Raw genomic sequence first — 24,531 nt, forward strand, 5'->3', positions numbered from 1 at the left:
TGATTTTTCTGATGTACTAGAACAAACTACCCCCCCAACCTCAGGTCCTTCGCATGTGATCTGTTTACCTAAAACCCTTCCCCAACCCTGTCCGTTTTTCCAGAACTCCTGTTCTTTAGATCTCAGTTCAAACAGCACTTCCTAAGATGGCTCTTTCCCAAACTGTTAGGCCATGTGATATCCCTCTGCTTATTTATTCTCACAGCACCTTGTACTCTTTTTTTCAGTGTGCTTGTCAAAGTTTTAACATTATTTGATAGTATCCCTGATGAGACTGTAAGCTTGAGGAGTATGTAGAACAGTGTCTTGTTTTGCCAGCACTGTATTCTGTGGCACCTCGTACAAGTAACTAACATAGCAGATGCTCAGGAATTACTTTTACATTGACATCTTTAATTATGTTAGTGTCAAATCTTTGTGTTTTTAGTGGGTTTTTATTCATTTTGCCTCTCGATTACCTTTTATTGTCTCTACTTTTATTGAATTTATTGAATTTTATAGTGTGGTTTTCAGATGATACTATTTTTTCTTCTATTTATGAATTATTGGGGCTATCTCATTTTTGCCTATATATAACTTAGTTTATTGGTGGAAATACTGCATGTAAATTAACTTTTAAGTCACATTTTAAATGGTCTAGGAAAGCTTGATGTTTAAGGAAATTCCAGTGGAAGCCATTTTGTAATATAATTATCCACTATTAAATAAGGCAAGTGTTTTAAAGTGTAATTTTTATTTTTGAGTATCATTTTCCTAGAGCATGCAAGCACATTTGTGCTTCTGTAAAAGATAATGGAAAAATTATTTTACTTCTTTGATTCTGCAGTGGTATTTTTACAGAGTGATTGCTTTATACTGGATATAATCTATCTTGAAACGACTGCTTTTACTGGATATAATCTGTCATTTCATTTCATATAACAGATGGAGGTTACATTAGAAAAGGTTTTTGGTTTTATTCCTATCAGGATCTAAGAGCTTATTGATTTCATGACTTTTATTAGCAGAAGATGTATATATATTCTATGTATAAATACCCGTATACAGAATGTATTTGTAAGCCTAGGTAATAGTTTAACTGTTATATTTACAGCTCCATTAAATGCCAGAACCATGTGACCTTGTGGAAGAGACAAGTATTTGTTCTAGTTGGGTTATATCCCCGAGAGTGATGTGAGCACAGCTGGTGGAGGATGGTATTTCTGTGAGTCTCAGAAAATCCTTTGTCTTGTGCGGCTCTAATGCTCAGGGGACACACTTCACTTTCCTCTTACTGAAATAGTCAACTGCCAACCATGCTGGAGGTTATGAAGTATAAGTGCAGTTCCATGCTTTTGTAAACCTGTATAATTGATGCATTCAGAGTTTTAATACAGGAAAGAAAAAAAGCTATGGGCTAAGAAAGCATTCACTATTTTTGTATGTAATGATGTTAACTCCATGTTGACAGAGGTCATCTCAGAGCAAGCACGAAGCTGGCTCACATGAAGCTGAGCGGCAGAATGAAGGTCAAGGAGTGGCAGAAATCAACATGGCAACTTCTGGTAGTGGTCAGGTAAATAAATTATTTTATTGGTTTTCTTTTTAATTAGCTATTTAAATATTTTTAAAGGAATATGGAGTGAGATAGTCCTCAGAATGATCTATAAATCTTACTGATTTCCTTAGTCCTAAGTGGATATCTCCAGAAGAATTCAGTGCCAAAATGCTATGTCATTTTTCTTTATTACACCTAATAATAATGCTTTCAAAATTTCTAAGTATGTTTTATAGCTCTAAATTGTGTATTTCTGTTTTAGTCTAAAATGATTAGTGTGGGTAGAGGTTTTTTTTGAAAAATAAATGCTAAACTGCATTTTGGTTATGTATGATTTGACCTAGTTATTATTGCTTGCATTGAACAGATTTGCTCTTTCTCTAAGGCATTCTTTGCAAAGACATTTTTATGTTTTTAAAAGTGATAAAGACTTTGTTATAATTCTTGTTTTCTGTTGTACTTCAAGGTTACATAAATCTAGAAATCCAAGTTTTATCATTGAAAAAAGTGATACTAATGCTCCTAAAAAGAGACATAGCCTAGTCATGTTTAACCATTATCACATCATTCTTTAGCAAAATTGTGGAAGTCAACTTGATTTTTTTTTTTTAATGTAGCACTGTTATCTTGTAATTCTGCCATTAATTTTCTATTAGAGTTTTATCAGAATGTATCATAATATGACAGAATTTTGTTTGGGGTGTTTGGTCTTCACATTTTTTCAGTGAATATTTTTATGTTATAAATGAGTGATTTTTTAAAAATAGAATTTCACTAAGTTTTTAAAGATAATTTCCCCACTATTGATATGAAATATTCCTGTAGTGTCTGTAGGTTATTTTTGATTTAATATTATTTAAAAGAGCATGGGTTAAAATTTAAAGCTTAAAATGTCTCATATTTAAGGGGCACCTGGGTGGCTTAGTTGGTTAAGCATCTGCCTTCAGTTCAGGTCATGATCCCAGGGTCCTGGGATCAAGTCCTGCATCCGGCTCCTTGCTCAGCGGGGAGCCTTCTTCTCCCTCTCCCTCTGCCTGCCACTCTGCCTACTTGTGCTCTCCCTCTCTCTCTGTCAAATAAATAAATAAAACCTTTAAAAAAACAAAAATTGGGGCACCTGGGTTGCTGAGTCGGTTAAGTGTCTGCCTTTGGCTTGGGTTGTGATCTCAGGGTCCTGGGATCAAGTCTGGTATCAGGTTCCCTGCTCAGCAGGGAGCCTGCTTCTCCCTCTGCTTGTGCTTGTGTACTCTCTCTCTCTGACAAATAAATAAAATCTTAAAAAATATATTAAAAAAATTTTTTTAAGTTTTTAAAAATGTCTCATATTTAGGCATTTAAAGTTATTTTACTGAGTTAAAAGATATTTCATTTTAGTATTACTAGTTAGCATTATACTGGGGAAAACTCTTCAGTTATAGATGGTAAATTGGGGCAAAAGAAATTATATTTTAACATATTTGAGTTATTTTGACTATATTTTTTTCTACCTTTAGGGAATTATTTGGGAAATTTATGTTTTCCTACATATATGTAGAAGAAAAGAAAGAAAAGTTTCAAGCTCTTGACAGAAAAAACTGTTTGCTTAGGATTAGACCTTTCGAAATATGTATTTGGTTACTTTTAGTCATTGTTTAAAACAATACTACAGCTGCTCCAAATCCTGATGTAGCCAAGTGATACAAACCTGTGGGACAGTGATTCAGTTAGCCACGATTTCTTTAAACTATCTTAATAGGATCTGTACACATGATAACCTCTTGGGGTTTGTTCATTTGTTTTATTTTACTATTTGCTCCAGAAATAAAAGCCATTGACAATAACTCTGAATTTCTCAGGATCAAAGTAGCATGATCCAGCAAAGCTTCTGTCCTGGTGCATTTACCGCTACCACTGTGTGCAAGTTCATTGTACACCCTCTCTCTCCTGGTTTCCTGCCTGCCATCCACCCTGCCAGAATGATCTTTGCAAAGAGTAAATCACCCTCTTTAAAACCTTTATTGGCTTCCCTTGGTTTTTAGAATAAGATAACCCTTTATTAGGACCTATATAACCAGGCTCCTCCCTAACTCGTCAGCTTTACATCACGCTTTGCTGTCACTACTTCAGCCACACTGGCCTTTCAGTACCTCATATTTATTGGGCCTCCTTTTTCCACAGCCTTTACACAATCTATACCCCTTCTTTACAGAGCTCTTCTCATCCCGTTTCACTCCATTAACATCAGTTCATGTGTCTTTGCATTTAAGCATGACTTTCTCAAGAGGCTTGAACAGTTCTAATCCCATTGTTATAAGCAGTCCTAGAATATTCCTCTCTTTGAAGACTACCACATATGCAGTTGTACATTTATTTGTGTGATTATTTGATTAATATTGATTTCCCCCACTAGATTGTAAGCTCCAGAAGGGCAAAGATTTTATCTAGTTTTGTCCATTTTCATATCTTCACAGTCCCTGGTAAATAGTAAATAACAGTAAATATATGTTGGTTGGAAGGAAGATCTTGTATCCCTTCTAGAAATAGTGTTTCTTGATCTGTGATTAATCTCCCCTGGAAGTTAAATGGAAAGAGAAAGCTGGAAGTAAATTATACAGGTCAGATCCCTGCTTGCTTAGTATATAACTACATGTATAATTCACTTATGAATTGATTCTTAGCTTTTCTATTTAAAGTTTAGAACCAGATCTCTAGTGATAGCCAGTAAGTAATGATGAAGTTCAGTCAAGAATGGGAAAGAAATGAAATGATAAGAGAATGCTTTGTGGCTAATGAGCATTTTAAAACTTTACTATCGAAAATTTCAAACATATACAGAGGCAGATAAAATAATACAGTAATCCACATGTACCCTATTCCACTTTGCCCTCCCATTTTATTTTTGAAGAAGATCCGACATCATCATCATTTCTTCCATAAATATTTCACTCTGTATTTCCAAAAGATAACAACACTTTTTAAAAATATGTAACTGGGGCGCCTGGGTGGCTCAGTCGTTAAGCGTCTGCCTTCGGCTCAGGTCATGATCCCAGGGTCCTGGGATCGAGTTCCGCATCAGGCTCCCTGCTCAGCGGGGAGCCTGCTTCTCACTCTCCCTCTGCCTGCCTCTCTCTCTCTGTCAAATAAATAAATAAAAATCTTTAAATAAATAAATAAATAGTAAATAAAAATACATAACTATTCGGGGGGGGTGCGCCTGGCTGCCTCAGCTGGTAGAGCATGTGACTCTTGATCCCAGGGTTGTGAGTTCAAGCCCCACATTGGGTGTAGAGCTTACTTTAAAAAAAAAAAAACTGAAAGTATGTAACTACACTGCCATTATTACATTCCCAAAGGAACCAACAGTAATAGCATCAATATCTAGTCAGTATCCAAATCTGCAGTTGTTTTCATAAATGTCATAATTTTTCACAGCTTATTTGACTCTTTCTAGGTAAGGTTCATGCTTTGGGATTAGTTAATAAGTCTCCAGAGTTTTGTGGGGTTTTTTGTTTGTTTGTTTTTAAAGATTTCACCTATTTATTTGACAGAGAGAAAGCAAGCAAGCACAAGCAGGGAGAGGGAGAAGCAGGCTCCCCACTGAGCAGGGAGCCCGATGCGGGGCTTAATCCCAGGACCCTGGGATCCTGACCTGAGCTGAAGGCAGACACTTAACATACTGAGCCACCCAGGCGTCCCTCCACAAAGTTTCTTTTAATCTCTAGGTTCCTTTTTTGTCTCTTGTTTTCTGGATGTTTATTAGTTGAAGAATGAAAGTTCTTTGTTTTATACAGTTTTCCATAGGCTGGATTTTGCTGATAACATCTTCATGGTGTGTAGTTTGACATTTTTCTCTGTCCACTATATTTCCTGTAAATTGGTATTTGGATCTAGAGATATGATCAGCTTTGGATTTTCAATCCTTGTTTTGTTTTGTTTTGTTTTGTTTTTGCAAGTCTTTTAAGGGTGGCATTGTGGTCTTCTGGTCTTCAATCAGGAAGTATATAATGTCTGGTTGTCTATCTTTTTGTGATATTTACAGTAACTGATACCTTATACCCAGCTCCATTAATTCATTAGGGGGTACAAAATTAGCTGGGAAACATATAAGGAGAAATTCTTGTGTACTGTTTGATTACTTCCATGTACAATTTAATTAGGAAGAAAAGGGGATAAATGCTTGCTTCTTCCCCTCCTTAGGCCAGGTTTCACAGTGACATAGAGACTCCTGCTGCCTGTGAAATAGAAACCCTGGAGTCACTTTCTAAAGTGAGTAAGTAGGAAGAGACAAGAGGGGTTCCGACCCAGGAGGAATACTTGAAATTGACTGTATCCCCACTCCACTAAGTGCAGCCATCAGGCATAGCCCTTCTAGGCCTCTTCAGTGAACTTTTGAGTGCCTGTCTCTTTTGGCAGTGGCTATTTAAGGATGAATAAGGGAAAAACAGAAAATAAAGAGATGCTTGATTTTAATATGTAGTGATTAAAAGAAATTATAGTTACTTGGAAGGGCCCCCTCCAGCCATTCATCTTATCCCCATCTCTGTATTTGCCACCCATTTTTCACTTTACTGTCCACCTTTTACCCCACTCCTTTCACCAAAAGATAATATAAAATTCATTCATCAATGTTCAGCATCTGTTTACTAAGCATCTATATTATGCCAAGACTGTTCTCAGCCCCAGGATATGGGAATGAGCTAGGTACGTGCTACCTTTTCCTTAAGAAACTTACAGTCTAGACTGTTGAATCACAGATCTGAACTTCTGAAACAAATAATGCAACATATGTTAAGAAAAAAGAAAAAGAAGAAGATAGCAGGAGGGGAAGAATGAAGGGGAGTAAGTCAGACGGGGAGACGAACCATGAGAGACGATGGACTCTGAAAAACAAACTGAGGGTTCTAGAGGGGAGGAGGGTAGGGGGATGGGTTAGCCTGGTGATGGGTATTAAAGAGGGCACGTTCTGCATGGAGCACTGGGTGTTATGCATAAACAATGAATCATGGAACACTACATCAAAAACTAATGATGTAATATATGGTGATTAACATAACAATAAAAAATTAAAAGAAACTTACAGTCTAAAAGTAAGACAGATGAGCAGTTTCCACAAAGTGTGTTAAGTATTATGAGAGGGCAAGTACATAGTGTTACAGGAACACGTATTAGAAGCACTTAACTAGTGTTAGGGTGATGTTGGTCCTAGAGAAAGTTATAAATTAATTTATTATGACACCTCAAAAATGATTGGGTAAATTAGGTACCATATCTAGGTGAAAGATGATGGTGGTCTCAGGATTAGGGGAACAATTGATAGATTTGAGAGAGTCACTTGGTTGGTGGATATCTGAGTGCCTGAGAATATTTAGGAAATAGAATTCGTAAGGTTTGGTGTTGGATATGACAGTTAAGGGGGAAGGGGAAAGAAGTAAAGAGTGACTTCCAGGTTTTTGTCATAGGCAGCTAGGACGATGGTGATACAATTCAGTGATAACTCTAGATGAGGAGGAGGTTTGTGGAAGAAAATAATCTAGTTTCAAAAATGTTAAAATTAAGGTTAAGTTTGAAGGTGTTAAAAATGAGACATTGAAGTAGAAATGTCAGGTAGGCTGTTAGAAATTTGAGTTTGGAATTGAAGGGAAGGGTGAAGAATGTGATGATAACTGGGGTATGGAAGATTTTTACATCCCCCGTGATTATAGAGTGAGAAGATGAAGACCTGGGCTAACATCGTAAAGCAAGGGAATCATATTGTTCCAAAGAAAGAGGAAACAGTTTACATTATTCACCACTGATCATGAGGACTAAAAAAATCTGCATTGGGTTTTACCAAAATAAGGTCATTGGTGATCTTAGCAAGAGCAATTTCATTGGCTTTCTTCCCTACCATATTGTACTGAAGTGAGTTGAGGCTTAAATGGAAGGTTAAAAAGTAGAAGAGAGCAGGGTGCCTGGTGGACTTAGTTAATAGAGCCTGCAACTTTTGGTCTCAGGGTTGTGAGTTTGAGCCCCACATTGGATGCAGAGATGACTTTAAAATAAAATCTTAAAAAAAAAAAAAGTAGAAGAGAGCAATTCTAGCTAACTCAGAAAGTGAACAGGCTGTTATCTGATGCAGAATACAGATTTGAGAGAAAATTTGCAGATTTTTTTTTTAATATAGAAGAGATGAGCATGCTTGAATGACAATGGGAAGGAATCAGTAGAGGGAAAGGATCCAGAACACACATGAAGGGATGGGCCACAGAAGGATGCAACAGCAGAAGGTAGAGATGGATATGGTGTCAGGTTATTTTGTTGGTTTGGTAGCAAAAAGTTGAAGTTTTGTCTGATGGCTTCTATTTCCCCGTAAATTAGAAGGTAAAATTATTTGTGGTAAAGGAAGAATAGTCAGTTTTGTACAAAAGGAGGCCTGTATAAAATAGCCAGTGTAGGGGCACCTGGGTGGCTCAGTCGTTGAGCGTCTGCCTTTGGCTCAGGTCATGATCCCAAGGTCCTGGGATCGAGCCCCTCATCAGGCTCCCTGCTCTGTGGGAAGCCTGCTTCTCCCTCTCCTTCTGCCTCTGCTTGTGTTCCCTCTCTCACTGTGTTTCCCTCTGTCAAATAATAAAATCTTAAAAAAAAAAAAATAGCCAGTGTAAGGAAAGAAAGGAGAGCTGACTAGGGAAACAAAGACTGCAGGTACAGTACTAAGGGCCCAAATGTATTGGTGACCATAAATGTTAAATGCGCAGCATCCTGGAGAGTTGTGTTATTTTCTCACATGCTCAGATTTCTCAGATACTGCTCAGCAGTCCATATCAGGGTGTAGAAAAAAAACAGTTGGATTCATCTGTAATTACGATGTTTGCAGGCCAGTGGGATGGAATAACCATGGAGTAAAGCTATTGAAAACTAGCTAAGAGAATTAATGGAGGTGATATACTGCAAGAAATTCAAGCTGGAATATGTAGAGAGATCCATGACTTGCTATTCCAGTCATTTCGAAGAAACTTTCTTGGGGAAGGTTAAAGGAGATTGCTAGAAGAATAGGCTATCAGAGTTACCACAGGATAACTAAATGTGTTATTTAGAGATGGTGCATTTTGGGGTAATGGAAATAGTCCAGGATATAATCATTGAGGTCAGTGGCTAAAATGGAGTAGAGGAGAAAAATGTCTTTGAAGATGATATCAGAGAACTGAGGGGCCAAGGTTTTGAAAGGGGTTATGTGCATGGATGTTGAAGTTATCCAGAGTGATGCAATAGTTAAAGTGGAAGGAGGTCAGTGACCCTTGTGCCAAAGTAATGTTTGGGTATAGTGATTGGGAGGTCAGAAATTATGATAGGACTGGGAAAGAGGGGAAAGGCGATTATAACACAAAGAGATTTGGGCCTTTTACAGGGTTTCAAAATGATTTAGAGTGAGGAAAACATAGACTTACACTGCCTCCTGACTCTGCGAAGTACATGGCTTGTAGGAGAGAAGGCTGCAGCCAGAAGGGGTTTCCTGTGAGAGCCAGGTTTCGGGGAAAGCCAGGAGTAACAGCAGCAGTAGGTGAAAAGTTGAGGATTCATGCCGCACAGAATCTAGATTCCCCAAGAAAGGTTGGATAGGAAAGAACACAGTGGGAAAAAAGGGTCTCACACTTTACAGCCGAGAGTTGAGAATGATGTAGGTAGAGAATACTTGTATCTTGAACAGCGAGCAAGGCCAGTTCCAGAGATGTGCAAGATGACTGCTTTAACAGGTCTTGAGTTTATGAGAGAGTTAATCACACTCAAATGTCTTCAGAATTTACTCATGAATTGGGTAGAAAACACTTCTTAGGAAATTACCATTTCTTGTGAGTTATCATTTCTCTAAGTCCCTCTGACAGATGTTGGCACAGGTCTAGTCATAATAAAAGGGCCCAGGAAAGATTCTCAAGGCCGAAGTTCTATAGGTCGTGTGGGTATAGGAATGTTTTCTTGGTATCTCCTTATAATAAATAAATCTGGGGGCTGGGTGGCTCAGTTGTTGAGCATCTGCCTTCAGCTCAGGTCATGATCCTAGGGTCCTGGGATCGAGCCCCGCATTGGGCTCACTGCTTGGCGAAAAGCCCGCTTCTCCCACTCCCCCTGCTTGTGTTCCCTCTCTTGCTGTGTCTCTCTCTGTCAAATAAATAAATAAAATCTTAAAAAAAAAATGTATCTGAATTTCTGTCTAGGTAGATTGGGAGAAGGGGAAGTGTCCCAAAATCAAGGAGCTGATTTCTTTCAGTACAGGAAGATACTTAGATTGAAGCTTAAAGATAATTTGATATCTACACTGAAGTGAATGCCAGAAACATGTTTTTTATTGTAAAAATAGGTTTTCCCTTGTTTTATAATTTAGCTCCTTGTTTCTCTTTTGTTTCAAACAGTGTATTAGTTATCTGTTGCTACCTAACAAATGCAGCAGCTTAAAACAGCAAACATTTGTTTCTGTAGGTCAGGAATCCTGGTGCAGCCTAGTTGAGTGCCTCTGATCAGGGTCTCTCATAAGACAACAGTCATGGCGTTGGCTGGGACCACAGTCATTTCAAGGCTTGACTAGGGAAAGATCTGCTTCTAAGCTCACCCAGAGGGCTATTGGCAGACCTCATGTCCTTACCGACTGTTGGCCAGAGAAATCAGTTCCTTGCCACCTGGGCCTGGCCGTAGAGCAGTTCACAACATAGTGGCTGGCTTCCCTCAGAGAAAACAAGAGAGGGTACCCATGGTGGAAGCCACAGTCTTTGTAACCTTATCTTGGAAGTGACTTCTCATCTCCTCTCCAGCATTCTTTTCACCAGAATCCAGTCCCTAAATCTAGCCCACACTCAAAATGAGGGGATTACATTACATTAGGGCATGACTGCCAGGAGACAAGGATCACCGGGGTTGCCTTACAGCCTACCTACCACAAACGTTCAGATATCCTCAAAGATAATATGTTTGCGTCAGGATACAGAGTCATTCACCTTCTCCTGTAGACCAAGAAAGGACCCTTGCCTGAATTTACTTTAAAAGAAAACCCTGACTATTCTCTACCCTGAATCTTGGTTCCTCAAATCCATCCTCCTTATTACAACCAGAATAAGCTCTTTATGTCCAAATTTATTTGCAGTTTTGTCCCCGCTCCAACTCCCACTGCCACACACTGTATTCTTTCTTACCTTTGCTTAATGCTTCTGCCTTTGCTTAATGTTGGGCTGCCCTGAGGCTAATGCACAAAGGAAATTACAAGGTCTGTTGGTTCCAAAATTTAAGGATATTGGGTACATTCAGAGATAGTGACTTTTTCCAACTAATTGAACCCTCCAGAGTAGAGATAAACAACTCACAATCCTCAAACCTGTTTTTCCCATAATGGGAAAAACACCCCTTTGCCACACCCCATTCTCCAATTAGCAAGAGCATCTATATGTGAAAGAACCAGCAAAGGTGTCCTCTGCCCACATATTCTTACAGATTTTACTACTAGCTCCTCTTTCATTCATAACAAATATTTTGTGGATACCTACTGTGAACTTAAAACTACCCTTGGTACTGAGAATATAACAGTGAACAGAATAAAGTTTCTGCCCTCAAAGAGTTTATATTCTAGCTTTTCCTTTTGAAAGATTAAGAATTGTAGCAGAATACCTGCCAATATTGCTTTCTAATTGGATGTATTCTTATAATCATTATTCTTAATCATTAATGAATGGCTTTAGGTATAGCCAGTATTTTGATAGGTCCCACATATTTATCTGTAGTCCCTACTCCTGTCCAGAGTTGCATCTGTGTTTTCAGATGCCCGTTGTGCATTTTTACTGTATGTCAATATATTGATTGGTGATCTCAGGTCCCACACTGAAACCCATCATCTCTTCCTGGGTTTCATGTATTCACACTGCCTGCACTATCCGCCCATTTATCCAAGCTCAGCGCCTCCAAGTTGTCCTTGGTTCCCAGCATCTCTTTACTCATATCTAGTCAGTTAGCAAACCAAGTGATACTGTCCTCTAAATATAGGGTATCCCCAACTCCCTATTCCTACTTCCTTTCTTTGTGCCCTCATGATGGCTCAGCTATTCAAAGTACCCTCTTCCTGATTGCCCACTGTGATCTCTCCATTCTGTCTTTTTCTTCCTTTTTTTTTAAATTTTTTATTGTTATGTTAATCACCATACATTACATCATTAGTTTTTGATGTAGTGTTCCATGATCCATTGTGCATAACACCCAGTGCTCCACACAGAACATGCCCTCTTTAATACCCATCACCAGGCTAACCCATCCCCCCACCCCCCTCCCCTCTAGAACCCTCAGTTTGTTTTTCAGAGTCCATCGTCTCTCATGGTTCGTCTCCCCCTCCATTCTGTCTTTTATACTCTTTCAGGGTGTGATTCTGGGGGTGCCTGGCTGGCTCAGTCAAAAGAGCACGCAACTCTTGATCGCAGTCAGGGTCATGAGTTCAAGCCCCGTGTTGGGAGTAGAGATTACAAAATGAAACTTAAAAAATAAATAAAGATATAATTCTGGTTGTGCCACCCTCCTGCCGAAAGTCTAGTGGCTCTACAACATCCACAGCTTGAAAGCAACATCTTTAAAATGACTCATGAGACACTTAATAATTTAACCCAACCTTCATCTCCCATCATACACCTTGTGTTCTGTCCACGTTAAACAAACACCCCATGCTCTCCATATTTATACCTTTATACAGACTGCTGCATTTGTCTCCTACCCCAGAATTCAAGGCCTACCTTAAACGTTACTTATTTTATGCAACCTTTAATAGTTCCTTATACCAAGTAGTTGTTTCTTCCTGTTTTCCTCCAATATTTTATTATTTTTTTCTCCTCAGTATTTTATACCTTTTTATACTATGGTGCTTATCATATCACATTGCAATTATTGATCTTTTCATGTCTTTCTCTAATTAAGTTTTAAGCAGTCCTTCTCTGTACTGTGAGTTCCTGGAGAACTGGACTATACCTAATTCCAAGTTAGTTTTGTGGTAATTTAGAGCATTTCATCAACTAATAAAGCTTTCTGTCAATAAATTTATCTTTAACTGAATGTGATTTCATGTCTTTTGATCTGTGAAAAAATACCACTCTTAGAATTTCTCAGTGTTTGGTTATTTCCCACACTGTATTTAACTTTTCTTCAGTTTTTCTTTAAAATCTACTAAAGTTCACAGGTAAAAATACTCATTTTGAGCAGTTAAAATGTCCAGACTTTTCATGCTGTATTTAGCTATTTACCCTAAAGACAGTTCATTTGGTGCTCCTTAACATGAAGTTAACTCTACTTATTTATAATCTAAATTACACTATCCATAATTTGCTTAATTTCTAGGGTTCAACTACTCGAATGGATCATGAAACAGCCAGTGTTTTGAGTTCTAGTAGCACACACTCTGCTCCTCGAAGGTTGACAAGTCATCTGGGAACCAAGGTAACAGAAGATTATAAGCTCTGGTCACTAATACTAAGAGTACTTAGCTAAAACATTCTTCACTCATCTCTTAAATTCAACTAGAAGAGAATTCTGGTTCCATCACCACAGTCTCTTCTTAAGGAAACATCTTTATACAGAAGAGTACAAAGGAAAAATGAGGATTATAAAAAGTGCCAATTTAGCTAGTTCTTTATTCTTTCTCAGCCGTATCATCCACTTCTCTGCAAGTATCCTAAGCTCCAGCCAGACTGGCTTACTTACTTGCTGCTTCCCAAGCACTCCGTGGGACTTTGTGCCTCTGTGCGTTGCCTGAGGTAGTACCACCTCCCTTTCTACCCCACTACCGAACGGCTGTCAGAATCCGAGTCAGCCAGCAGCACTGTGCTTGGGCTTTACTTCTTTACAGAACGTTTTCTGATTCCCAGTGTCCTCTTACCTCCCCATGCAGTCTGTCTACCTCCTTTGAGTCACTGCAATTTGCATGAAACTCTCTTGGGGAATAGGGACTTTTTTTTTTAATCTTTTGTGGCATCTACCACAGAGCCTGCACATAATGAGTGTTTAATAAATTTACTTAAGTGGATGGAAAAATTACTGAAATAGAATGTTACCCAGTGCTGATAAGTGAGTTTTCTTAGTCTCTCAGATATTAGCAAATATTTTAGGACTTCAGAATGGTGTGTTTAAAAAGAAAACAATTGTTTTATAGTTGTTTTAAAGCCAGAGTCTTTAGTATTATATTGACAAAGAGGAAATTCTAATATAACTAAACAGTATATTTTCAGTTAAATCTAAATAATTTCACAGCATACTCTACCTATTCTTTCTTTACTTTAACAATATAATGGCTCTTATGAAAATCATTACTGAAATAACTAATGTGATTTAAGAAATGAATTTAGAATAATCAACGATATTGTTAATATGAGACTTCATCCTTTTAATAACTCACAATAGCTGCTAATTGGGACCTCTGATATGCCAATAACTGCGCTAGAAGTTGTGTGTACATTTTCTCTGATCTTCTCAAAAACACTGTGAAGTATTCTTGTCCCACTTTTTTAAAAGAGAAAACTGAAGCAAAAAAGGTTTAGGGAGCTGTTGCATATTTAAATTGGACTTCAACCCCAGGTCTGTCCAACATCAACGTGTAGTTCTTACTATAAAGAAAATCTAATATTCACCAGTACCATTGCATGAGAACTAGCAGCTAGAATACCATTGCCTTTTGAAGTGACTTATGAATGATAATATTAAGACCTTGCTACATTTTTGAATGCCAGCTACTCTCCTATACATGTATTATTTCATTTAATCTTCACAGAGAAAACCTTGTTAGGTAAATTTCTCCATTTTGTAACTGAGAAAACGGGGGCTCAGAGAAATCAAATAACGTGGTAGTGTCACACAGTTCATTCATACGTGGTGGAACCAGAATTTGAAAGCCCAGTTTATCCACAGTTCTATACTACCTTCCTAAAACATTAATATCTAAGAGTAATGTGTATTTATTTAGAGTTTGTCAGCCTCAGCATTCTTGACTGGATAATTCTTTATTGCAGGATGTTTAGCAGTATCCCTGGTCTTTACCTAGTAGATGCCCATAGCACTTCCTCTCACAGTTGTGACCACCAAAAATGTCTCCAAAACATTGCCCAGAGTGTCCTAGGAGGGCCAAAATCACCCCTGATTGAGAAGCACTGATTTATAGAGATGATACATTCTTTATATAATAGCCTCTACTTTTATGTAATGGCTCTGGCTTTGAAATGAGGGTAAGCACAATCCAGGAGAACTGGGTACTCTTTCCAGTTTCTATTCTACTTCTGAATAAACTCTTAGAATTTATTTCAGAGAGTAATTGGTGCTTACTGGATGCTTTAAAAAAAAAAAATTAAGAATCCTAGCGTTGTACTCCCTATGTGATCATGGCATTCTTCTTTTTATGACAAAATACTTTTATATGTTTAAGGGAGAAATCATACTTTTAACATTATAATCTGGCAAGGGTTAGTGATTGTCGAGAACTAGTACTTAGTAAATAATAATTGTTGAAATTGTTTTCTATTTACTGATTATAGTTGTAAATTAAAAGAAGTAAAAGTTTTAAGTTATGTAAAATATTTAAATAAACCACGTTCCTCATTTTGTGTGTGTGTGTGTGTGTGTGTGAGATATCAATTGTCATTCACTATAACCAGCTGATCCAGACAAACAGCACTTTATGTGAGAACCTACTTTCTCTTTCAACACTGTATGCCACCTACTTCTATTTACTCATATAAACAAATTGGTGATGGATTTTGAAATATGGATATGGATTTTGAAATAATACTCATTATTTCATCCTAGAAAGGGGTTTTGAGTTTTTTCTTTTTAATGAGTTACAATAAATATCCCATTCATCACTTCATTGGTGTTAGCGTTTGGATATTAAAGTCATAATTTTGTTTCTAAACTCATTTGGCCCACAGGTGGAAATGGTGTATTCATTGTTGTCAATGCTTGGTACTCATGATAAGGATGATATGTCGCGAACTTTGCTAGCTATGTCTAGCTCCCAAGACAGCTGTATATCCATGCGACAGTCTGGATGTCTTCCTCTCCTCATCCAGCTTTTACATGGCAATGACAAAGACTCTGTGTTGTTGGGAAATTCCCGGGGCAGTAAAGAGGCTCGGGCCAGGGCCAGTGCAGCACTTCACAACATCATTCACTCACAGCCTGATGACAAGAGAGGCAGGCGTGAAATCCGAGTCCTTCATCTTTTGGAACAGATACGAGCTTACTGTGAAACCTGTTGGGAGTGGCAGGAAGCCCATGAACAAGGCATGGACCAGGACAAAAATCCAAGTATGTTCCCTATAGTGCATGTTACAAAAAGCAAATGTAAACGTTTTTTAAGTGAAAACTTTTTTAGGTAGTATGTTGTCTTTATGAGTTGGAATGCGAAATTTATAGTAGCCATCTACACTGCTCACATAGTTTAAAACTTAGGTCTGTATTTTTCTAGAAAAAAAAATAGTAAAGGAAGATGTTACATGCAGTACTATGCAAAACCAAAAAAGAACAAGAGATTAAGAGAGATTTATAGTCGTAGCATAATAATCTAGAAAGAACTTGAGCAATTATGTTTCCATCCCTTCCATTTTATAGATTAAGCTCAAGAATGTGACTTTAGTTCCTTCAGCTGTTAGTGACCAAGCCATAATCTTTACATTTGCACAACACTCTACTCAGTGGGTACAGAGCTGTGTTAAATCTGTTATGTTATTTGAGCTTCACAACAAACTACTGGAGTAGGAAGGGAAGGTATTATCATCTCCATTTTACAGGTGAAGAAACTGAGGCTCAGAGACACTAAAAGACTTGCCTGTAGCCTCATAGCTAGTAAGTGGTAGAGCCAGGAACAGAGGCCAGATCTTCTGACTGTCAACCAGTGCTCTTCCCACTGCACCCTCCTGCTTCAGGCAATAGGTCCCAGTTGCTGGGGATGATCAGCCACCCAGCTCTTTGCGGAGAAACCCTGGGCTACCAACTCCTCTCCATCAGGAGCAGGGAAGTTAGGAATTGGGACCCTTGGGGGCATAACTTACTTCATTCCTGTAGCAAGAACCAAAAGCAGCAAGTATATAAGGTAAGACCTTCCTTTTACCTGATAAGAACACACACACAAGCACATACACACACACAGGACAGGGGACAGTTGTATCATCAACCTGTTGATTCAGGGAGCAGGAGAAGGGGTGATGGTGAGAACACCTTCTATGAAGCTTTAGCAGATTTTTTTAGCTTAGGGATAAAGGTGAATTTATTTAAAATTTACAAATTTTCAAGAATAAGAAAATAGCAGAAATAGTCCTTTATATCTTTTTGTCCTAGGGATAAGGAAAACTAATAAGATACTTTACTGAGAGAACATTGTCTTTCTGGATTTTTTTCTGTGGGTATCCACAGTTATGTAATAACTTGTATTTTGTGATCTTAATAACTGTTCTCAAAATGCTTAAAGTAAATTAATATTACTTCTGAAAAATAGACTTACTTTTAAATTTTTATTTCAAATGAGCTTTGAAACTGTGGGCATGGTATTAAATGTGGAGGTACATTTTCTTGGACACCTCTTCTTTATAGATTCTTGTTTACTGTCTATATAGTAAGCTTTCTCCACAGGTTTGTGCTAGATTTCTTTACTATATTTGTACACAAATAAGTGCTTTTAACCCACACTCATGACAATAGTTTAAATAAAAATTATAACAAAAACAGCTTTATACCAAAGTGTCTTTATTCTTTTACATATTCAACATAATTTTAAATTATTATTTGAGTTACAGTATAAACCTGCAAGGGATTTATCATAACAGAGTTAGTTAAAGGAAGATAAGGAGTAAACATTTTTCTGGAACCAAGAAAAGCCCTTTACTCATATTTTCTTTTCCATGTTGGTAGTATTTATCTATCTATTCAGCAAATATTTGTTGATCTGCTAAACTATTATGCATTAGGGATATATTAGTGAGCCCTGCTTTTTTTTTTTTTAAATATAATAAATGTTGCTTTTGAAACAAAGCATTATGGTTTATGTCAATTTTATTTTTTAGTGCCAGCCCCTGTTGAACATCAGATCTGTCCTGCTGTGTGTGTTCTAATGAAACTTTCATTTGATGAAGAGCACAGACATGCAATGAATGAACTTGGTAAGACAGAAATGTTTCTTAATGCCATAGAAGGGTACTGAAGATTTTTCATCATCGTTGAATTGGGTATAAGGCCACTAATTTCTGTTACCACCTTCTTCCTTCTTGTAGCAAATGATTATGCCCTGGTTTCCAGAGGAGAAAAGGTTCTTAATGCTAGAATCTGCTACCCTGTATAAGCTAACTTGGCTTTTCAAAATCTTAGCCAACAATTAGAAAAATTACTAAGTGGGCCACTCCTTGCCCCTGTTGCCACAGTAGACCCTATGTGATAGTTGTTGGGGAGGGTAATGTAAATTATTTTGAAATGCGGAGCTACGTGATTGTTCTTGAATTCAGTCACTTCTGATGGACACCAGAAGAAATTATTATTAAGATTCTCATTTCTCTTCATGGTTATCAGTACTTACTGGATTTTCATGATAAGTGGCATGGTATCTTTGAAACTGGTTAATGAAGAAAAGCATTATGCTCTAATTTAAGTTAGAAATATTCCACTAATTTTGGAAGGATTACTCTTTTATGTATGTGTTATCACACACTCTAAACCTTTTATAACCTGCATTTTTGTGCACCCCATTTGTCATGTAACGGTTTTTCTTTGATTTCTAGGTTCATTTTGCACATGTGGTATTTATAAATTGCACCATGCTGAGCCATCCCATGTGAACTGGATCTGTCTAGTTGTGCCACAAGCAAGAACCGTACACTGAGTTCCCATCTTAGTGCAGCTGTGCCCTTGCTTTTTGTGCTGTTTATTTTACATTACATCCCAGCCCCACTCTGTATTCCTACCACCCTCATCCTGGTCATTCATCATTTATCTTAAAAGTCACAAAATCATGAGACTCTTAGACACAGAAAACCTGCACAGCCAAAAATGAGTGTTGTCCCCTTCAGAGCCATCACTGTGGGGGACGGTGTACTTTGTGATCTCAGGCCTGCCCTCCAGCCATGCTTTTCTTCCCACAGGCCCTCACAGTTGGCCCATCTGATTCTCTTTCCTTCCCCCGTCCCCCAGCCTCCTGTGGAACTGAGTGTGGTCTTACGGGTTCTCCCCTCCTCAGCAGTCTCAGCATTTGTGAAAATTTTATGTTTGGTTATTTTTTTAATGCTAGTAATAATGGGAAGCAGATAAAAATCTTGAATAAACAAGAAAACTAATCCAGTTTTAAACTACAGCAAAGGTTTTTCTATAAATGTCCCTGTGTTCCTCCAATGAACTGTAGACTAGGACTGACACATGAATCATCTGAATTTCAAAGTAAAACCTAGACTCAGTATTTGTTCCTCTTCCTTCTTCAGGTAGGAAGGCTACCCGGGGCATTTCATCACAGGAGCTAGGGCAGGGGCTTTCAGGTGAGGAGCAGGATGGGGCCTCTGGGGGTGTGACTGTTGGGGACAGAGCCACAGGGGATTACTTTCTTCTCATTCCTAGCCTCTAAAGTTGCACAAAGCAAAAGGTATATCAAGGTTTGTGGATTGTGGGGAGATGGAGTAAGGAAGCACAAGGTATCTGACAGTGAGGGATAAGGAGGAATGAAGTCCCAAATAGATGAAGGGAAATTCCTGAGCCCAGTCAGCTGGGACTGTCATCTGTACGTACAAGAAGATTCTACAACTTATCAAAGTCATTTAGGTTTGCACCTGTTAGAGTTGGAGGTTTTAGACTATGCTGTCAGTGATGTATACATTGATTAAGTCCCAGCTCTGTCCCAGAAACTGTGCTAGTAAAAATGGTGAAGATATGGTTCTGACTTTAAAGGAACTCACGATTTATTTGTATTAGTACTTCCAAACTAGATCATAACAATCACAGAGATACTTGTCAAACCATATAGATTCTCTGGCCCGGTAGCAAGCAAGCTTAGTAAAGCAGAATCTCCAGAGGGGTACCTAGAAATCATTTAATTAGTTAAGGCCCAGGTGATTCTTCTGATCAGTAAATTTTATGAAATACCAATATATAGAATATTTATGTTGGGCCCCTAATGTTTATTTTAGAATGAGGCATTTCATGCTAATGGTGACTATCTAACCCAAGAAAAGGAAAATAATACACTTTTTAAAACTAAGTGTCATCTTTCTGTTATCTTTTTTATATACATAAGTCTAAGGGTTCTGTTGCATGGTTTCTATTGAAACCATTGGTCCTCTACTAGCTTTAAGGTTATGAGATCGCACATTGGATAATATCTGGTCCAAGTGGACCACTTTTTTTAAACATAGACCCCGAGCAAAATGTGAAAGAATATGCTTATCATCTTTGCATTACCTTGAAATAGCCTAACTTTTCTAAGGGCAATCTCAGTCATGAATTCACATCATATTTTTGTGAATCCATTTGTAATTTTGACATATGAATTTTACTCATTGCCTTAAAATTTACAGAAAGTTTTCATTTGCCTGAAATCATAAAAGACTCTCTTTTATCTGATATCCTAAATTTTATTGAATGTTCTTTTTTCTTCATGGTTTTGTTGATACTGACCATATCCTTCTTTAATCTTTGTTTTCAGAATCAAGTCCTAAGTGTTTTAGTTTTTCCATTCAAAAAAAACTTTCTTCATTTAGTGCCTTCTTGAGACCTTCTTTATTAGATTATTTCACCTTTCTTAAGAAAGTATCACAGACATTGCCACACCACGCAGGACTTTATATAGGCACAAAGCACAGTGTGTTTGTTTTGGTATCAATAGCCTGCTTTATAATGATCAACATCTTGGTGATCTCACCAGTATACAGGGCCATGGTCTTCAGATCATCAGTCACTCCCAGGTCAATTTTCTGAGTCAAAACCCTCAGTTCTTTTACTGGCTCCTCCTCTTTTACTCAAGTATTAAATGGTGGGAATTCCTCAAAGCTGAAGGTTTTCTTCATCTCTCTCTAAACAATATCCTCCAATCCATAGCTTCAGCTACAGTGTTTTTCAGATTTACATGTTAATCCACATTCTCTCTCCTGAGTTTTAGACACACTATCAAATTCTTCATCTGACATCTTCACTTCGATGGTTTTTCAGACATTTTTAACTCAACCGCCCCAACTGAACTTGTTATCTCCTTCAACTCCAAATCTCTGTCTCTTCCAGGGTTCTTTTTCCCAGAAAATGACATGGCAGTCCATCCAGTTCCCAGGCCCGAATCTCGGAAGATGTCCCATGACTCTATCCTCCTCGTCCCCTGCATCTAGTAACTGAGTACTCTAATTCTGCGTCTTAAATCTGTCTCAAATCACTGCTCTTTCCATCCCCAGTTCAGGCCACTATCTTCTCTCCTACTCTGCAGATCTTTGTCTTGGCTCCCCACTTCCAATTAACCATTCTGCATCCTGCAATCACAGGAATCTATTTAGAACGTACATTTAATTAATTCCTTCCCCTGTCAGAGATCCTTGGTGTGACATATAAAGTCTTGCACGATACGGCCTCTACCCATTTTGTAGCCTCATCTCGAGATCTTCTCCTTATTGCTGTGTATTTCTTGCACATACGGTTTCTCATCTGCCTAAAATGCTTTTCTGTTATTCCTGTCCCACCTGTTTTAGATAACTCATTCATCCTTTAAGTCTTTCTTAACCTAAACATTATTTCCTCAGCCTTTTTCTTGATACTCTTAATGTAGGATAAGTCCACCTGTTACCTTTCCCTGTGCTTCTACACAGTCTGTTATGCCTAAATTAGTTGTTCAGGGTCTGCTTTTGCTCTAATGTATAAGCTCTCCATAAAGATAGTGACTGTATTGTGTTCACTCACTGGCTATGTATTTTTCCATTATCATGGGTGGATGGAAGAAAATCTTTCTAAATATGGTTTGGGTTTTCCTTAACCAAAGTAATTTTCACTTATCTACATTCAAACTCATTTGTCATTGTTGCTAGTCATAAAGATTTTCACCAGTCTTCCTACAGTTAATTCTCCTGGCTTGGAATTCTTGACCCAAGTTAGAACTTTGTTTTACAAACTTGTGGATTCCTCTACATACTGACCCTTCTAGATCATTTATGAAAATACTAAACGTACAGGTCTTCTTCCAAATTAATAACCTGACTGTTTAGACTTAGAATTTCCAAGAATCGCCTGTTTATGTTCATCCTCCTTTTTTCTGTCTAAGCCACGTCTCTGTGACAAAACAATATCCCCAGTCCCATAATGATTAATATTGATGATGAATATTTTGAATAGCTTCCATGATACATTTTTATTTTTATTTACTCGCTCACCATTTTGCTTTACCTTTGTTTTTGGGTTTTGTTTTGTTTTTTTTTTTTTGGTTCTGTTTTGTTACTGCCCTTTCCTTTCTATCTTTCCCTTTCCTTTTCCTTTGTTTTTCTCCTTGCCTTCCTAGTGTTGACCACTGTGGGCATTGTCAGGCATACCCAGTGATGGGAATCAAGGGGAAAGAAAATACTAAATCCTAGCATAGTTGGTATTTGACACTTGTGCGTATCAAAGTAAGAAATTTTTTTAAATATATAAATAATAAATAATAAGTGGTTTTATAGAACTTAGTAATAAGTTGAACAGATAATTCTTTTTCATTAAAAAAATAAGCTTTGCTTCATGCACAGTTTCATTTAAAAGTCTCAGGATTCCTAAGGATAATTATTTGGCAAATAAAAAACATTAAAGTAATTAGGCCACAGTGTATAACATTGAAGAATGTTTGTACAGTTGTAATAATAAAAATAAGTTACCCTTTTCTGCGTCATGCAGGAACACCTAGTGTTAGAACATAGCCTTTTTCATCAATGACAAGATATAATATATATGCAGTAAATAGAGTATAATGCACACTTCACTCAGTAAGGCAAGTGTCTGGAGGGTGGAGAGAACTGGCAGAAAATGGAGTCATTATCAGTTGTATTTTGAGCATTACACAGAAGTTCTTTATAACAGTTTTTGTAGCTTGTAATTCTAAATATGTATTTAAACCGTATATTCTCTTTCTTTGAGATGTTTTCCTAATAATTAATTTTTAAACTTGGTGCCACTTGTTTTATTTTAGATTACTGTCTTTTTCCTCTTGCCCTTTTTAAATTAGGGGGACTACAGGCCATTGCAGAATTATTGCAAGTGGACTGTGAAATGTATGGGCTAACTAATGACCACTACAGTATTACATTAAGACGATATGCTGGAATGGCTTTGACAAACTTGACTTTTGGAGATGTAGCCAACAAGGTATGTTTTATAAGATCCATTTCTTAAGATATCTCTGGTATGAGTTTCATACAAACCACTTTTCACTAATTTTCTTTTTTCACTCTCCTCATTAAACACTGATTAAAAAAAAAAAAACAAAAAACTGAACTTCACACACCACTGCATAGTTTTACTCAGTAGGTTGTCTTATGCCTAAAGAAAGGCAAAAGATGGAACACAGTGGGTTTATGTAATTGCATTTAAAATACTATTCCCAGGAATGAGAACAAGTGTCTAAAAATTCTCATGACAGATGTAAGTGTTATACATATATTGCTTCCGTCCAAAGAAGAGACTCTACTTTAAAACCCTTTGCTTATCATTTCTTATCATTCACTCATTTTTCCAGTTTGTTAGGAAAGGAACAGATCGCAAAAGACTTCCTTTCTATAATCTGGTTCCGGGGCTTTTATGGGTAAAATATTAGGATGATTAAAATGAGACAATTAAAACTAGATTTGAAGTTCATTAGTCAAAAATAAAGTACAGCTTCAGGTTGTCTTGTTATTGACCCTCTGTTCCATTTCTCATTTTACAGGCTACACTCTGCTCTATGAAAGGCTGCATGAGAGCACTTGTGGCCCAACTAAAATCTGAAAGTGAGGACTTACAGCAGGTATCAGTTAGAATTTCAAATGTTTTTCTTGGATATTAGTGGGTTAATATCCTGATTTAGATTAACTTAAACTGTGGCTCAGTATTTAGTGTCTCATGTTTCAATTATGGTTACATTAACACCAGAATAAAGGAAAATAATTATATTGTAGAAATTCCTTTTGGTACTGTATTAGCATTTAGGAGGAACTTCTTTATTAGTAGATGTCTACTCTTACCACTAGCATTAAAAACAAAACAACTATAAATTATTTTATATTCAAATCATTCTAAAATTAATTGCATTTGCAGGTTATTGCAAGTGTTTTGAGGAATTTGTCTTGGCGAGCAGATGTAAATAGTAAAAAGACATTGCGTGAAGTTGGAAGTGTGAAAGCATTGATGGAATGTGCTCTGGAAGTTAAAAAGGTACCTTTGAAAACATTTAACATTCTAATTTGGATTTCATTTTTGGTTGGTTTTTGCTACCCTTTCCCACCCTTGAGATTCCCTAATTTCTGTCCTGCTTATCTCACCAGTTCTTAGTCTTAGACGACTCCAAACTCGTCAAGTGTTAAGATGGAAAAGATTGTACCAAGCAGCCTAGGTTAAGTCGGGGTTTTTCGGACTGGACACTATTGGCATCTTGGACCAGATAATTGTTTGTTTTAAGGGACTGACCTGTGTTTTGTAGGATGTTTAGCATCTTCGGCCTTTGCCCGCCAGATGCTAATACGCTTCCCCTCAGTCATGACCGTCAAAAATGTCTGCAGCATTACAAAGGTGCCCCGGAGGGGCAGAGGGAGAAAATCACCCCCCGTGGAGAATCACTGTGTACATGGGGTCATTGTTACCTCTTTGCTCTCCAGAGTCCTTAGTTTTGATAGTCACCATACCAAGAGGTGATCAGACCCAAAGGTAAGGAATTCCTCAAATAATAATTTGTTTACAAAAAGAAATATCACCAGGTGGCATATCTACTTCAGAAACTAAGCTAATTTAAAAAGGAAAAATTAAACTTGAAATTTGGGAAGGACTAAGCAGGTCTTCCTAGCTAATCTGGGCTTCTTTTACCCAACCAGTCC

At 37.5% G+C, this 24,531-nt stretch overlaps 1 protein-coding gene across 13 annotated transcripts in view; it reads left to right on the forward strand.

Moving 5' to 3' along the window:
• The window catches only part of APC (APC regulator of WNT signaling pathway), a 130,312-nt gene that overhangs the window by 91,949 nt on the left and 13,832 nt on the right, over window positions 1–24,531 (forward strand). For 5 of the 13 annotated variants that reach the window (XM_073889269.1, XM_025866887.2, XM_025866888.2 and 2 more), the window contains 8 exons: window positions 1,451–1,555; window positions 12,848–12,946; window positions 15,424–15,802; window positions 17,554–17,649; window positions 18,955–19,008; window positions 22,692–22,831; window positions 23,391–23,468; window positions 23,759–23,875. In XM_073889269.1, the coding sequence (XP_073745370.1) occupies window positions 1,451–1,555; window positions 12,848–12,946; window positions 15,424–15,802; window positions 17,554–17,649; window positions 18,955–19,008; window positions 22,692–22,831; window positions 23,391–23,468; window positions 23,759–23,875 (1,068 nt within the window). The remainder of the gene's footprint in view (window positions 1–1,450; window positions 1,556–12,847; window positions 12,947–15,423; window positions 15,803–17,553; window positions 17,650–18,954; window positions 19,009–22,691; window positions 22,832–23,390; window positions 23,469–23,758; window positions 23,876–24,531) is intronic. The other 8 variants (XM_073889273.1, XM_025866889.2, XM_073889235.1 and 5 more) reach the window with 3 other exon arrangements.

Source organism: Callorhinus ursinus, unplaced genomic scaffold, assembly GCF_003265705.2.
Source record: "Callorhinus ursinus isolate GAN/ISIS: 27379988/994484 unplaced genomic scaffold, GSC_fseal_2.0 scaffold3, whole genome shotgun sequence".
NCBI classification, from domain to species: Eukaryota; Metazoa; Chordata; class Mammalia; order Carnivora; family Otariidae; genus Callorhinus; species Callorhinus ursinus.